The sequence below is a fragment of the Sebastes fasciatus genome, chromosome 12 (assembly GCF_043250625.1).
Source record: "Sebastes fasciatus isolate fSebFas1 chromosome 12, fSebFas1.pri, whole genome shotgun sequence".
Classification (NCBI taxonomy): Eukaryota; Metazoa; Chordata; class Actinopteri; order Perciformes; family Sebastidae; genus Sebastes; species Sebastes fasciatus.
In genome coordinates, this window is record NC_133806.1 from 1,985,364 (window position 1) to 2,002,488 (window position 17,125).

The window sequence follows — 17,125 nt, forward strand, 5'->3', positions numbered from 1 at the left end:
TTAGTTTGTGTCCCGTGTTCACGACGTGAAGTCACATTTGCACTGTAAAAAACGTAGTAACTTCTAACCCAACCATGTTGTTTTTTCAAGCGGTATTGTTGCCCAATGCTTAGCAAGTGTATTTGTTTAATTCACAACATTAAGCACGTGTTTATTCAAACGAAAAGTGACGTTGAGGGTTCTGACAGAGCCTTAGTATGACGAGTTGGGATGAGAACGTGTTGGACTTTCGGTTCTGAGCTAACGTGGCGTCCGCAGCAGTACATTGCTTAGCTCCAGTGGCGGTTCTCCCCTCGAACACTCCCTTTAACAAAGTGGCTTTCGTGTCTAAAACTTTGTCACATCATGAAACAGATTTATTTTTCCAACAGTGAAGTGTGATGGTTTTTAGGAGGCGAATGATGTCATCCTGCTGATTGAGGCGTTAGATCAGAAAACGCTTCTATGTGTTCTCGAGGGCATGGACCACAAAATGCATTTTGTTGTGGTTCATTTGGAGGACTTGTTGGGATGGACAGATGGACAGATTCACAGGCCCTTAGGCACACCACGTGTGTGGCAAAAAGTACAAGTGCACAAAGCTATTTGCTAATAGTAACAGGACTAAATGTCATTTGTTGCCTCAATCCTTGTTATTTAGAAATCACAGAAGAGGAAGCAGGTTGAGCCTGAGCAGACTCTAACCTCTGCCTCGAATATTTTCAGCTCGGTCCCCTCGCTGTCCTTCAGGCCCCGCTGCTGGTATCGCGTTATCGTATTCAGGGGTGTTAGGTCCTTGGGCTACCGCCGGTGAGGAAACATGATTTTACATATATAAACCGTTTATTCAGTAAGGGCAAAGAGAGAGATGTCTCTCATGCAGCCGGTGTGGGAAAAATGTCATCATTTTTTTTTTCCTCCCCCCTTTTCTCACCAGTAAGCGTGCAAGTAAATCTGCTTAACGGTTTTTCTGCTGTGGCAGTGACACTGTGTCCTGTTGCCCGATGCCTTTGGGCTCGGGGTGGGAGATGTGGGGAGAATTTCATATCAGCATTAAGCACACTTATCAAGGAGAGTGCGATTGGGGTGGTGTGGGAGGGGGATGAATGACTGAGCATGAGAGAGAACAGCAGATAAACGTGTTTGTCCAAGCCACTTTGGTTAGCCATATCTTTCTATAACTATGCATTGTTATTATTCAGTTACTACAGATATCAACGTGAACCCTTCCTATACTTGGTTGGACTCAATGGGCTGTCATTGGTCTTCCACTTTCAAACAACACGGCAGACATTCTAGAAACCGGTCTCCAATTCCCCAGTTTGTTCACTTCCTTTAACTTTATCCAGGAAATCTGATTTTGAATAGAATGACATTTACTGATGTTTTTTTTTTTTTAATCTCTTTTTAATCTAATATGAAGATAAGTAATAATTGTCCTTGAATACTGATCAACAAACAAACAGTCATCATCCAAACACTCTGGCCTCCAGCTGCGGGGCTAAATTGGTTCTCAGTGGATGTTTCCCAGAATAAGCTGTCACAACAAAACTCATGTTTACAGATGCATCACTTTTTTCTTTTTTAATTTAAATATTGTGTATATATATATATATATACAATATATATATATTATATATATGCATAACAGTGGTAAAATATGTTAAAGGAAGGAATCAGTGATTATGAGGTAATTAAGTACAGAATTTGTTACTAGCAGAATTGTGTTTGTATACATACTGTATGTGTCATATACATATTTTATTGAGTGTTTTAACTATTTTGAATGCACACATAGCGAGGTGCAAACTAGTATAAGCTCCGATGTAAGTCCATCAAATTTAGAATACACAGCTCTCCTCCAGACACCATGCTTTATTCACCAAATGTGTTTGAAAATACTAGTGTAAAAAATATCTATCCGCAAATTAATCACACATTATTACATTTTTTATCAGCCAGAGGAGACGAGAAGATTTCCAGTTAGTCGTGTTTATATCCAATTCTTCTTATAAAACGTACAGTGGTAAACCATCCGTCAAGTAAATCTCTTTAGCCTGTTGCATAGTTATTGTCTGTTACTAGCTTTGGGTACTTGGTGAATTGATAGTCCAAAATTCATTCAGAAGACATCTGTGACATGGAAATGAACCTTACCAGACATAACAGAGAGTAGAGGTCTGCCAGTGATTACCCAGCTCCTGCAGTATAGTTCATGTTAATTCACTTAGTGTACTTCCACTGAAACATGTTAGCAAGTCATGATTTCATGTTCCGCTTTCAATTAAGTAGCAAAGGCGGCAGGTCTCTGTCTCCTCACTGAAGCATGGAAACACCACGTAGGGAATATAATTATATCACTAAATGCTTCAGGTGCAGGTGAGTTGAGGTAACCTTCAACACGCTGTTCTCATATTGTTCGTAGCTATACCTTCGAAAAGTGATGTGCTGTAAGTTGTACAGTATATAGTACACAGTAATCAATTCATATGTAATCCACGTAATCGTGAACCAGGACAGGTGACGTAGTATAAAGAGTGACAAAGTCAGCGTATGGGAGGACGTCGGGATGGATGGATGGGTCAAACAAACAGGACCGCTGTTCGTGTCCCATGTGAAACCAGAAGTCAACATTGACTTATTTGTCAGGTAACTTCTGTACTTAAAGTTATTGTGATGAACTGGTTATGAAACAGTCTCAATGCAATACTAATGCGTCTATGGGCATCTATTTAAACAATCTATAGCGCGTGGTCTAAAGTGCATGGCGCAAGTGCATTTAGGGCGTGTCCAGCTACACTTCTGCTAATTAAGCAGCAAATAATCTGGGTGCAAAGTAAGGCACAAGGGGCACAAGAGGTTGTATTTAGTCTCTTAATTAATCATAGGTAAAATAAGCACGAGGCTAAATATGATAAACATTGATACTGATAAATAATGAAAACTGTATTACTGTCCGATGCAACCCACGGGGGGCTCGAACCGGCTGAGTGGAATCCTCCGAAGCTGCATTACGCATGGGCTTGCAGCCTGGCGCTGCTGGAGAGATGGTGCATAACGCCCCGGATCCATCAGCCTCAAAACGCCGTCGTTTAGGGGGAGAAGGCCCGCAAACTTTGAAGTAGCCTACGTCTACACTCTCCCACACAGAGGGATGATGGGAGGAGATGCCACTGAGGCGTGTGTGCACCGTGATCTCTCTGGTCACGGCGGTAACCCCAGTGAGCGCTGCAGGTTGAGTAATACAGAACCCCTGAGAGCCTCTCTTCATTATATTCTGAACCGTCACCTGCTGCCTGAATTTATTGTTTCCTTAAAATAAATAAAAACATTGTTCTAGCGCCGACACAGTTTAACTGAGGAGGAGGAGCGCTGCTGTTGCGTCCCTGTGTGCGTAACAAGCAGAGTGTACGCGTGTTGTGAACCTGCCTGTAGACGCATCTTACTATCTGAATAATGGATCCTTTAATAGCAGGAAAATACTGCGGCAGACTTTAGACCAGGTTTTTGCTGGTCGATCGCTTTCTGCTGCCTCAAGATAGCAATGCGCCAACAAAGCACCTGACCACACCTCATTTTAAGACCAACACGCCCATTGGTGCACAGATGGGCGCAAGAACATTTGCCACTTACACAACGTGGGCACCGGGCGTGAAAAATGACAACTGTGTCGGTCTGAAAATAGCAATGACAGTTATGTTCACCTGTGCGCCGTTTTGTGCCGGGTGTAAGATCGAGCCCTATATGACATACATAAGTAAACAAGACCATCAGTGAGAAGATTGGTTGCTTCTTTAGACTTATTCTTAATGCTTCATCTGTGCCACCGGGTTGGATTCCATGTGAAATCAGTCGAAATCATGCAGATTTGCCAGAAACTCCTTCAGACTCAGACACAAGTGGGGCCTCCGGCAGCGAGCAGCACGCCGCGGACAGACCCAGATCCGGCTTTGCTGCCACCTTCGACCTGCAGTCGGAGCCCGGGGGTGGAGGTGGAGAGCTCTGCGCCCGGCAGCAGCCGCTCCTCCAAAACCTTCCTAACCACGATCTTTTCCTAAACCTAACCAAGTAGTTTTCTAAACACCGCAGAAGCTTGCGCAGACGCACTGATACATGTTTGTGTTGCTGGACATTCATAGGAAAAAGCAAGGAAAATAACTGTTCATAAGATATTATACCAACCGTTGTATGAGGATACGTTGCCTTTAAATGTAATATGCTGGAGGGATTTATTTCATAACGTGTAATACCAAGGAATCATAAGTTACATCCCAGACCCACATATGTGCTTCATATGTAGCGGGGGTGGAGGTGATGAAGAGGTCTGTTGTGAAGGAGACAGCCAGTCTTTTGTTTTGCCTCAGTGCCTGTGAGTGTGTGTTGAGAGGATTTCTTGTCAGGAACCATCTGAATACAAGTATAGTGTTGCTCCTATCTACCTCATCTAATGGTTGGAACACTTGTCTCCGTTGCAGCCCCGCTGTGTGATTTAAACTGATAAGATGTCTGGGTTTTTACATAAAAATGTTGCTTTGTTCAACTTGAGTTCATGTGAGGCTGCAGACTGATCTATATTCAGGATTGATTGGGAGCACAGAGTTGCACTGAGCTGCTCAGCACATAGTAAAGAAATAGCTTCCCCCCCTTGTGGGCTATGGATTTGCCAGTATGCAGCAGGAACAGAAGGGACTTGAAATGACAAGCGTTGACAGCGAATGATGACTAATGTGCCGAAGGAGAGCGGATACGTCACTGAACGCAGTCAAATCGCACTTGATATGACAGAGTCAATTGATGTGCTCCCTAAACCAGTCTACACCTGAGATACACAACAACTTACCCTCTAAAACACTAAAACACAGCACATGTTCCACTGTTCTCATCCGTTGGCAACAGCACTGGCATGACAATGTCAGACTGTTCTACAGATATACTCTATTACAGCTCGGCTCTGATTGGTTGTTTTCCTCTGGTCTGTGAAATCTTGCAGATGCCGTTAGGAGCACCGGAGGACACAAAGGCACGTGATTTATTTATTTTTTTCAGATTACATGTCTCATGCACTACTGTCAGGATATAGTGACCGTTTTATAAAAATAACTTTTATAAACCACATTTGCTCCAATTCTACCCACTGCAGCTTTAATACTCGAATATAAATTACATTTATTTTTATTTGAAGGCAGCAAAATGTCGAAAAAAAAGCAAAATGTTCTGTTTGGTATACAGATAATAAATTCTGGGTTTTTCAGCCATGCAGTTTGGATTCATTTACCGGGTCACTTGATATGGAGAAAGTTGAGTTGAAGATATATAGTAGTAGTCGTGATGCCGATAGTTGCTCAATATATTATAATGTAATTACTTTTTAAATGATTTGAATTAAATGTTAAGTATACCATACTTTAATTTCTATGACTCTTTAAGTGTTGTAAATCACACTTACAGAAAACAGAGAGAAAAATCCCGCTAACTGCTCCATGGGTTCATTCCAATTTTCAGCACCTAAAAACAGCGTAACATGCAGGAGACGGTTGAGAAACACTGTTTGCGATCTGTCACACAGCTCCCGTCACTCTTATTTTGCACTGGTCCCGTGAACAGACAGCGTATGGTGACAAGTGCTTTCTGTAGTTTGATCACAGTCTGATCACGTTCGGAGTCCAGAGGAGGTGTCAATTTGGTTTGAGAATGTTCTGAGCGACTTCTCTCTCAGCGAGGTCTCGCTCTGATTGCTGTGCTCTCATTTGGCCAAAAGAAGCAAACTGAGAGCACTTCAAGGGTTCCGAGTAACTTCTCCGAGCGAACAAGGTGTGAAAACGCCTTAAATCTCCCTGACGCCTCTTCAAGGGTCGTGCTGTCTATCAGCGCTTTCCCTCCTCGCAGCTGACTTGCATACTTAATCAGCTCTTATTACCGAAGCCGGTTCACCTCAAAGAGGCTGATAGGAGGCTCTGCTGTGCCACACTTCCCTCTGCAGGCACAAGAGGAGACCTCCACGCATGGCCGTTTGTCTCGTCACCGCTCTGCCGTCTAAGACTGAATGGCATATTAGCATGCATGCTGCCGGCCTCTGTAAACTGCAATCTTTGTATGAAAAGCTTCCTGGGAGGATCATGCTCTGCATGTGGCACTTTCTCTAATCCCTGCTGCTCGCTGTCATATATTGGATTGTAAATCATCTTCATTGTGCTGATTCATTGAAAGGTATCAAACTGTGCCCAGCAAATTTGACTTTAAATAAAGAAAGTGTGGGTTTTCAAGACACAAAGTAATCACACAGCAGATGCTCATGGACTGATTTCTGTGTGGAGGAATAGAACAATCTCTAGGTAGCATGAGCATGAAAATAACAGGAAAGAGAAGTCACTTTTCCCCTTTTTTGCTCATCCTTTATCAGGCGATCTGCAGGTTGCAAAGCTTTGGATCGAGCTGCAGTCTCTCCCACAAGTGTTCATATCAGCTAGTATCAGACAGATCCTTGTGACTGGAGAAATACGAAGCATGCAGCGCTGGTGACAGAGGTGCCAATCAGATGCTGCCGCCAGGCTTGTTTTTGCGACTTTTATTTATTTATTTATTTTTTATTTATCTTGGCCTCAACTTTAATTGTGTTTTTGCTGTCTCTGCAGTGGCCCCGGTGTCAGATGGAACAGATGTCTGAATCGCAGTCTGACATTTTAGTCTCGTGAAAATATACAGAGCGTCGGAGCCTTTCACTTTTTCAAGTGTGTTCTTTTCATCAGTCACACACAATAACAACAGCGGCAGGATTGACAGGGGACCGGCGGAGGTGAGCGTCAGCACTGAGGGACAGTTTGACTCATAACGATTTGTGGAATGCAACAAATGTTCCGTGACACACTATTGTTCTCTGTGCAGGAAGTTCATTTTTTTGCATGCGCCGCTCACAGGGAGGTGAGGTCCGGGTCGCTGTAGAGCGCTGCCCCTCGGAGCTGCTGCAGATTCAGGGTGAATCAGTCACAAATAATGTCATTTTACGTTCTCTTGACAATTTTTCCATGACTATGATGAAAAACATGATGTGCTGCAGTGTTGAGGAAACTCAGCTGGACTTACACGAATGCTGCATTCGTGTCATGCAAAATGGGAACAATGGGAAAACAGTCATTATATTAACAGTCACTTTCTCACTCACAACTCATCAAATACTAAAGCTTGGTCAGTGGCCCTATGACGCTCTCGGTACTACTCTAGCGTCAGATTTGGATTCAGGGATTAGCGTGTCAGTTTCTGCTTGTTACATACATAGTGTTTTAACAAAATAAACATCTGTGTACACAGGAAACACAGTTTCTGCTTGTTACGTGCCTACGGTCTCTTTTCAAAATAAACTTCCAACGTAGGTTTACTTACACAACAAATCTACTTGGTTAGATTTAGATAAAGATCGTGGTTTGGGTTAAAATATGTATGTAAGCTACGTAACAAAATTTTTGACGTTTCACACAAGACACGAACAGCGGTCTCCTTGGTCAACGTATCCTCATCCAACGGTTTGTATGATATCTTACAAAAAGTTATTCCTCATTTTTCGTGCGTTCTCCTACGAATGTCCAGCAACACGTGTCAATTTCTACACGTTACATGCATACAGTCTTTTCATAATAAAATTCCATCTTCACAGGAAAAAACTTTGTTAGGTTTAGGCAACTACTTGGTTAGCTTTAGGAAAAGATCGTGGTTTTAGATTAAAATAACTACGTTAGTGGTGTTACTTAAGTACGGAAGCTATGTGACAAGTAAATTAACGTTGACTTCTAGTTTTACACGGGACACAAAGAGCTGGTTCCTGGGTGAAAGCCTGGTGTTTCATTTAGATGTAATTACCGCTGACGGTGGCTGTGCAGTCATTTTTTTCAACCACTTGGTTGACACTTCTGTAGTTCTTTTAACCAACTGGGTGATACTATAGTGTCAGAACTTCCTCATACGTCCAAATCGGAGGCCGACGTGAATGGTTTTCCCCACTCTTGCTTGTATTCAGCCTGATCTCACTCCCAGGGCGTCAAATACCGACGCTTGAGCAGCGGCCCCTCGTGTCTTGGTACCAATGCACAATGCACCCTTCAACTAACTGCAATGTAAACCCATTCCCATCATTATTAGACAGTCAGAGAAATGGACTTGGTATTAAAAGCCTAAATCTAGAGAGTTGGTGTTAACTACAGCTGTCTGCTCAATCTCATTTCTTTTGGGATGCAGTCACTACATTACAGTGACAGGATGCAATGACATTTGTGTCATGAAAAATGAACGAATAACGCTCCCCTACATATCACCTTTGAAAATACATGAGAAAAAAAAGAGAAATTAAAATAATCAATGAAGTTACGCTGCTGTGCCTCGTGCGTAAATACAGTATGTCTCTCTTAATGGGGAGGCACACTTATCGTTTCTGCTTCAGCAGGAACGCTGCAGGTATTAAATAAACTCAAAAGGTGTCTCTCACATCCTCACAACCAACACATCGGCGTCAAGTGCAAAATACTTTGCCACATGGATAATTACAATCAGATGCAAAAAAAGGGCGAATTGCACTCAACTGCAAAACTTCATGGACATAGTTTGGAAGATAGCTGTTGAAGATGATGCACTATTCACTGTGATATCAGCATCTTTGTGAATCTGCCCCTCAGTGTCTGAAGGAAGAATACTTAACAGGCCTCCCGTTTGGTACAATTCAAACAAACTCTGGTGCGTTTCACCATTAGGTCCGGTTCATTTAGGCTGGAGTCAAAGCTGTTATTTGAACTGGACCAAAACAGCTGTACAAAACACCACCTGGAAAGGTGGCTCTCGCTCCGTTTCCAAGCAAACTCTGGTATTGTTTGTGGTGAGAAGTAGACTGCATGATCTATCTGCTCTTCAACTGTGAAGGAAGCAATCTCCTATATAATTGTGAAAGATCCACAGTGACATCCAACCATGGTAACGTGTGTTAGTGTGAGGATTTTTACTCTGATATATAATATTAAAGTAAAACGTTGTTAAAAAGTGAGTGAAACAGCCACACAGTTACTATCCCCTCATAACATTACAGAACATGAAGCCTTATTGTAATGCTATAGCTGTCCATCATTGTCCATGACATTAGATTTCCAGTTGCAGTTTGGACTAACATAATGCTCATTACCACTACATCTGATCTTTGTGAGCACCGGGAAAACCAGCATTAAAAAAAATAAAGACATCAGTTACAGTAAAGTTCAGCGTGACTTGCGCTTCAATAATTTAATTTCCCCACATGGGTCAGTGTAGCACTGATGATGCAGAATGCCACAACCAAAAGTCTCTAATGAATGAGTTGACCTGCTAATTGTCATAGTAGGCCTATATTGTTTTAGCAGTTAGTATTCAAACATATTAACATACTTAGAGGGACTGTTTGTAACTTCTTACACGTATAAATCATCATGGTCGGTATTTTGAAAAGACTGGAGTGGAAATTGACACGCATGAAAAATACGTTGTTGAAAGTCGGGCTGAGTGTCACGAAAAAAAGGGAAATTTGTGTCTATGTACACGAATCAAATAGATTAGATTTGTGACTATTTCACGAACTGCTGTGAGACTGTCCGTAGAGGGCAGCTGCTGCAATGTAATCCTATTGGGGCAAGCTGGCACCGTCATTTACGTCCACTAAAAGTGTTTGTTTTTTTGCCATGACTGGCTCTGATTGTTATTATAAGTGTCCGACATTATGGAAAGAATCTCACTCAAGGAGAAGTCTCGTTGTGAGATCTGGCGAGGTGACGTGCTGAGGGGAAAACAACGGTAGCATGCATAGGCTACTGTCTGGGTTGAGTATTAATTTTGTCACTTTTTCAATGTAAACTACAGACTCTTCTTTCTTTATTCCAAACCAAGTGGACCAAACTAAAGGGTGTCAAAGCAACCCTAAACTTGACTTCCTTACCTGCACCTGATCAGGTCCACATGGGAACTGAAGGAGAAACCATCTCCGAGCAGTACTGATATACTTGCCCTGGGTGAGAAGAAGATCTCCTGTAGTAAACCTGTTGTTGGAAATATAATAGAAAAATCTCCGGTCCTGGTTCCCAGCCCAGTGCCAGCATCCAGTGGCTGCTAGATGAGTGGAATTTAAAGCCCATGAAATATGGAAAAGGGCACAGTGTTGGCCCGGAGCCTGGCCACCCACTCAGCCCTCGGGCAGGGGTCCCAACCCATCACATCTCTGCCTTCCCCCTGTGCGTGTCTCTCTCGCTGCCTATTCACTTCCACACACATATTTACTAAATTGGTTACACACTGTTCATGTCATTATGATGAAATGAGACCTGATTGCCCGATACGTTGCCAGGTAAAATAAATTTGTTATTCTATTACGGCATGATAGACAGGGCGGCCCAAAGATAAATATAAAAAAGTCTTTAGCATCACAAGGTTTGCCAGGGGCCATTTTGGCTCAGTTCAAATGGATTTTGCCAAGTGGCAGGATGGCTGCCAGTTTCCACAGCAATCTGTGCCACCTGTGATGGATGGCCCAGTGGGTTAGGCTACACAAACGCAGCTGTGATTGCATGGAGCCATAATGGAGGAGAGGGGGGACCTGTGAGCAGGAGATAGACAGAGGTTTTATAAGCTTTCATATTGCTTTGAGCTGAAACACTGAGAGCAGATTCAAAGCTTGGGGACTGCATACAGAGAATTAGCTGCGGTCAACCATAGCTGCTAGTAGTTTGCTCTGTGCCCTGACAGAGAAATAATTGAACAAAAACGTTGAACTGCTTTTTTTTAAGTTTAGTCAAGCCAAGCACACAATGTTTAGGATTACACACAAATCCAAATTTGTCAATTATACAGGGACAGGGAACTTACAAATCCATGCATATATTAAAGCTGCACATCTGAGGTTTTGTGTCTAGCATCTAAAGTTGCACAAGACACCAAATAATAATCAAAAACCACTGTAGTTTAATACGGCGTCCCAGGGAAATCTTTTAGATCCCACTAATCTTGAGCAGACCACCAGAACTTTAGACATTATCAAAACAAAATTAGCAAAGGTTCACTGGCTTCAGTTGTTCAAGTTTGAATGGGTAAATTTAATATCATTGGGTTTTGGAATATTTATTTATTATTTATTTATTGATATATCAAACTGTGATGGCCATTTTTCTCTATTTGCTGACATTTTAGAGACAAAGGAAATAAAGCAATCCTGTAGTCACCTAGCAAGACGCTCAGCAGGTAGGGATGCCAACTTTCTCACTGAATAAGGGACAAAAGGTGGCGTGCCATGGTGCACGGTGCCACGGCGGTATGGTATAGTGTTGTGTTAATGTATGTGTATATTTATGTTCTTATTAAATTGGAATTCCATGTAGTATATAGTTTTATTATTATTTAGCATCATTATTTAAGGTGCAATCGATAACATGGATTACATTCAGTCACTAGATGTCGCATTCTCCATCCCCGTTCCATTGCATCCACTTCACAACAAGTGGCTAAATGAGACTACTAAACGTCATCACGCCGACACGTCCGCCATTAAAGCCTCGTCGTGTATACTCTCGCTCATGCGACGGTGTCGTAGTTCGTTTATAGCCTAACGTTAGCTTTTTACTTCTGGCGATTGCATTCACACTTCAAAAATCAGAAAAGTGGTGATCATTTGTTTATCTGGCTGAACAAAAGGTGTAAGTATCATGAACGTTTGATGCCACAGAGCGGATTTTCTGCAGTAATCCAAAAAAGTAGCAAACAACTATTGTCTATGTAAAGATATAGAGGAGTAGTGTCTACCTGAGCAGAGAATGAAGTCTCTCTCCCTCTGTGTGTGTTGGAATCCGAGCTTCTCTGTGCTTTGTTTACGTAGCTAGTCCAGCCGCACGCACATTGCTTTTAGTGCATGTGTGTGTGCCCCACTGGCTAGGTAATCATTGCCGCTCTGCACTATACGCTCATACGGCGGTTACAGCTGATAACACCTGTTTGCACTATTAGTGCTGTTAGCACCATTAGCTACTAGCCACCTTTTCATTTTGTACCTTCAATAGATATCGATGGCATTTATAAGAACTGATGGCTAGACCATCAACATAATGACATTGAGTTGAATAGTGGTGTAACATTTGTATACTGTGTGTTTTCTCCACAGAGAGACATGCTGGACGTCAGTCAAATCATGAAGGATCTGGCCAGTATGGTGCATGAACAAGGCGACGCCATAGGTAAGATATTGAGAGTTTGTGTTTGTCTGTGTGTGTGTGTGTGTGTGTGTGTGTGTGTGTGTGTGAGTGTATTGAATATTGTTTACATTGTTGTCCCTGACTCAATTAGCAACGATAACCTTTGTGGTCATGTTTTAATTTGATGTGCTTGATTAATAACATGAGCTTGAAAATGCTGCCGGGCAAAACAAACTTTGTAGCCTCCACCTCCACCTCGCTGCCACGCTGTTCAGATTCTTTGATGAGAACCAAAATGCTCTGGGTTTATACACAAACAGTGCGGACTGTTAGAGAAAATCCATTTAGACACCCTGATATCTTTAAACGGCTCTCAACACCCTGCAGTGATTTCGAACTTGGCCAAAAAAACAACTAGACGTAGCACACAGATATAGGGCAGATAGAGGCTTTTGCTGCTGGGTCACAAATCTGCCATCAGCTATGTCTGGCCTCATCATGAACATTCACCGGAGAATTGGCTGCTACTTACTGTATGTCAAACAACCAAGCACACTAAGAGACAAAGCTCAAACATGCTGTTGTGATGGGGTTGTAGATAAATTCAGAGTAAAAGTGAAAGGTCTCAGAAGGCAGGTGACTCTCCAAATTGAGGTGATGTTTGGTGCTGCAAAGCACTTTCAGCTGTGTCTGGAGGAGAGTCACTTCATTCAGTCAGTGTTGTTCTTTGGCTCAGGCCTACTTAGCCAAATAAATAACTGGGAGGCAAATTTAACCTTACTTGCGGGTTGAATTTTTTCACTACATTTATACTTTACATTTCCTGAAAGTGATCATTTGAAAAGCTAATTCATGATTTTATATGTGTTATATGGCATAAGGGCCAAAATTCAGAGGAAAAAGTAGTCGTTTTAAGCAATGCTCATTTTACCAGACAGCGCCATGTACAGTTGCTATCCCTGACCTTTTGATATGATCACTAGGGATTGTTTATCTCATAATCTTATTGAATATGGGGTAAATGGAAGGCTATACAGGCCATCTACAGTGATCCCATAAAAAAGGTGTAAGATTAAATGAGTATTAAACAAACTTATTGGTCTATACCAGACCAGCGATTTGTTTATAGGCAACCGAAATGAAGCTTGTAAGGAAAAGAACACCCTACCTTACACATGGTGGCGGATCCACAATGTTGCGGGGCTGCTTTGCTGCCTCTGGTGCTGGAGACCTATACCGTATTAAAGGAATCAAATCAGAGGATTACCAAGGTATTTTAGAGCGAAATGTGCTCCCCCAGTGTTTGGGTCAAAGATCATGGGTCCCCCAGCATGATAAAGACCCAAAGCACACATCCAAAGGCATAAAAGGATAGTTGAAAGGGATAAAAGCAGACTGTTTTAAACTGGCCAGCAGACCGGTGCAAGAAGCTTATAGATGGCTACAAGAAATGTTTGGAGGCCATCATTGTTGCCAAAGGGTGTGCAACCATTAGGGAAAAGGTGCCTTCAATGTTGTCCAGATCATAGAAGTAAGTTGTTTTAATTTGAAAAGGACTGTAGCAATCATTTTCAGTGTACAGTTTATTTGAAATGTGAATAGAAGTACTTATAGAAGTTGTTGTATAAAGATGAATATGTCTTAAAATGTCATGCTGGCATGACACAAATACAAATGTTGATCTTAGTAAAGGAACATGTAAGTACTATGTAGTAAAGTGCAGCAATGTGGCTCATTAATGTATGTTTAATAGTTTTTTGAACAACATTGGAGCTCTATGGAGCAGAGGAATGAGATATTTACATCATCCAATGTTGTTTTTTAATCTTTTCATATTTGTTGACTAGAAAAGACATTTATTATTACCAGACATAAACTTTAAATGTTAATATGTTGTTGTAGCTCCTAATGAAATATAATTTCCCCAATGAGGGATTAACAAAGTACTTCTTCTTAATAGCACACCCAAATCCCCAAACGCTATCTGTGAACTTAAAAGACGTGAAAAATGTCAACAAATGACATTGACTTTAATTAAACTCTACATGACAAGTCTTCTTATGACTGCACAAAGGTCACACCTTATGATCTTTAAAACAGTTCTGTGTGTCAGAGCAATGCTATATGACATGTAACATGTCTTGCAATAAGCCACCAGACACTGGAGTTTAAGGGGCCATACACATGTCCCGTCTAAAACCGCGTGGAAAACGCCTGCCGCGCCACTTTTTTTTTCTTTCCAATGTGCTTGGGAGGTTGCGCTTCTGTCACGCCTGCTGTTACTAAGCAACCAAAACCTGCGTGCTGCGATAAACGATGATGAAGTTGCTGTAATTTAGCAGTAAGCCTCAGTGACTAAACTAAACACAGTCAAAACAAAGATAAATGGATTTCCAGCACCGAAAATCCCTCACAGTACCTTTACTGTCTGACCTTTCAACTGGATATTGTGCTGTCCTCGGACAGAAAGGGTGAAGCAAGCAAAACAGTCCATGGGACAGATCGTATAGCTCTGGACCGATACCACTTTATTTCAGACCGTGTACAAGTACTTACATTTTGGTACTCGCCGATACCGAGTACCGATACGAGTACTTCTCTGTGCCAAAAGACCCTCGTTAACAGCCAGCTGGAGGGTGTGACCGACACAAGGCAGGCTGGGGTGTCCCGCATACGAGGCGGCACGCCGCGACCGGCTCTCGGTCGGCTTGGAAAGGCTCGGGGCGAAGGCACACGGGGAGAGGTTGCAATCTGTAACCACTACATGTCGCCAGATCTTACACACTGGACCTTTAAACAGAAGGCTTATTAACAGTATTATGAATATTAAAGGGACTGTTTGTAGGAATTAGAAATATCTTGTCAACAACGACACCTGTGGCCGTTAAGTCAACGAAAGTCAGCGTCCTGTTGCTCGCACTAGCTCTACATAGACATGAACGAGCATCGGTCAAAAGAGTGAGGTGACACGTCAGCTAAAAGCACAATATCACTCTATATTTCAGCTGCTTGGCAGTAATGTTAGCTGACCAGACCAAGGTCTCTCCATGAATCAATGCTGATCCTAGTGTTGGCTTTTCCTGCCTCAGCCTCCCGACCGCGGCCGGAGGGAACGGGAGAGACGCCGGAGTTTTGGTCGGAGACGATAACGTTTCTCTCTGCGGAGCCCCGTCACTTCACAAGACACGGGAAACCTCTGTTGGTCTGGAGGAGCTGCAGCAGTTATTTCTGCACAAACGTCCACTGAACATTCACTAGATATTCTCAGAGCTAAACTAACTCTTCTGCAGTGTGGAGTGAGCAGCATGCACGTGAGAGGTGGAGCGAGAGAGAGCGAGAACGAGCGCGGTGTGTGAGTGAAGGCAGGCAGAGGAGCAGAGTACAGCAGAGACTCCGGTCCTGGAGACCAAAGCTACGGTCTCCCCCGCGTCCTCCGACCGCGGCCAACACTGTTTAACAGACGGGCTTCACTAGATACAACCAAGAGGTTTTGGTGCTTCACTGTAGTTTGTGTTGGAGTCTTGTCCGAACAGCGTAGCCACACGCGAGCGCGCATGGGATACCGACCCACAATGATTTATACGTGTAAGAAGTTACAAACAGTCCCTTTAAATAACAAAATGCTTATTTTGCTGACCTATGAAGATAGAATAGAATATCTTTATTGTCATTGCACACATTGTATAACGAAATTTACTGGGCAGCTCTTGAAACAGTACGTTCAATATTCCTCACATACACGCACGTTCACACACCACACACACACACACATATTCATCTGCCACAGTAATACAAAGAACTATTTTTAAAAAGTAGTAGAAGTGAAGTATAAATAAATAGAAGTGACATATCAATAATACATAAATAAAAATAAGTGGCGTATCCAGTTGCTATTGCACTTTGTAAAGATATGCACATATACAGTTATTGCACAGACCTGTGTGTTAGGGCACAAAACACGAGAGACAATAGCAAAGAGCTGGGTTTAATAATAGTGCTGTTACAAATGCTTTATGAACACTTTATTCAGATTTATGTTGCAAAACTGTTAGTTGTTAAGACTGTGCAGATGTGAGTGTGTGTTTTTGTGTGTGATGAGGTTTCTTTGGAAGGAATGGGACGCAATAACTTCTGCTAATTGCTGCCTTTTTGTTGTAGAGTGTCTTTTTGTCTGCTGCCTTCAATCAGGCTAATGTAGATGCCCTTTAAATACCCTTTAGAGTCAGGCTGACTCAGACTGGCTCACCACAGTTCTACAAGAATGGAATACCTCTATTCCTGTCCTTTTTATTCTGCAACACACTGTTCTTAATTATTGTGGCTAACATTTACAGCAACCAATGACGCACATAATGGAGAATGTTGTTATGTTTTGTTTTTCCAAAGTGCTTTTTTTATTTAAATTTTTTTTTACTTGAGTTCTTCTTTAACTGTCCCTGGATCATATTGAACACAAACACACAGTAAATAATTAGTTCACAACAAAAGATTAATCCAAGAACATTGAAGTCTCTACACTCACTCAAGCTGTTTTATGCTTTTATTGTGCATTAAGAGTAAGAGAGTCTTAAGGTCAAAGAAGTATGAGAGTGGTAAAATTGTAATTTTGTTTTTGTGTTTGGAATGAAAGCCTGTACCGGGAAGCACCGGTAAGTGGGTGTCTCGCATTCATTAATTGCAATTTGAAACCTGAGCAAGTACAGGTCACATACAGCAAGAACTGTTGCTACCCTGCTCTCAAGCTTCCAAGTTCTCACGTGCATGCGCGCACACTCCACACTGCAGAAGACTTAGTTTAGCTCTGAGAATATCTAGTGAATGTTCAGTGGACGTTTGTGCAGAAATAACTGCTGCAGCTCCTCCAGACCAACAGAGGTTTCCCGTGTCTTGTGAAGTGACGGGGCTCTGCAGCAAGAAACGTTATCGTCTCCGACCAAAACTCCGGTGTCTCCCCTGTTCCCTCCGGC

The 17,125-nt window shown here is 42.3% G+C and overlaps 1 protein-coding gene across 2 annotated transcripts in view; it reads left to right on the forward strand.

Annotated features, from left to right (window-relative positions):
- tsnare1 (T-SNARE Domain Containing 1) overlaps nt 1-17,125 on the forward strand; it is a 151,976-nt gene that overhangs the window by 84,514 nt on the left and 50,337 nt on the right. For both annotated transcript variants that reach the window (XM_074652601.1, XM_074652600.1), the window contains exon 9: nt 12,128-12,200. In XM_074652601.1, coding sequence (XP_074508702.1) covers nt 12,128-12,200 — 73 coding nt within the window. The remainder of the gene's footprint in view (nt 1-12,127; nt 12,201-17,125) is intronic.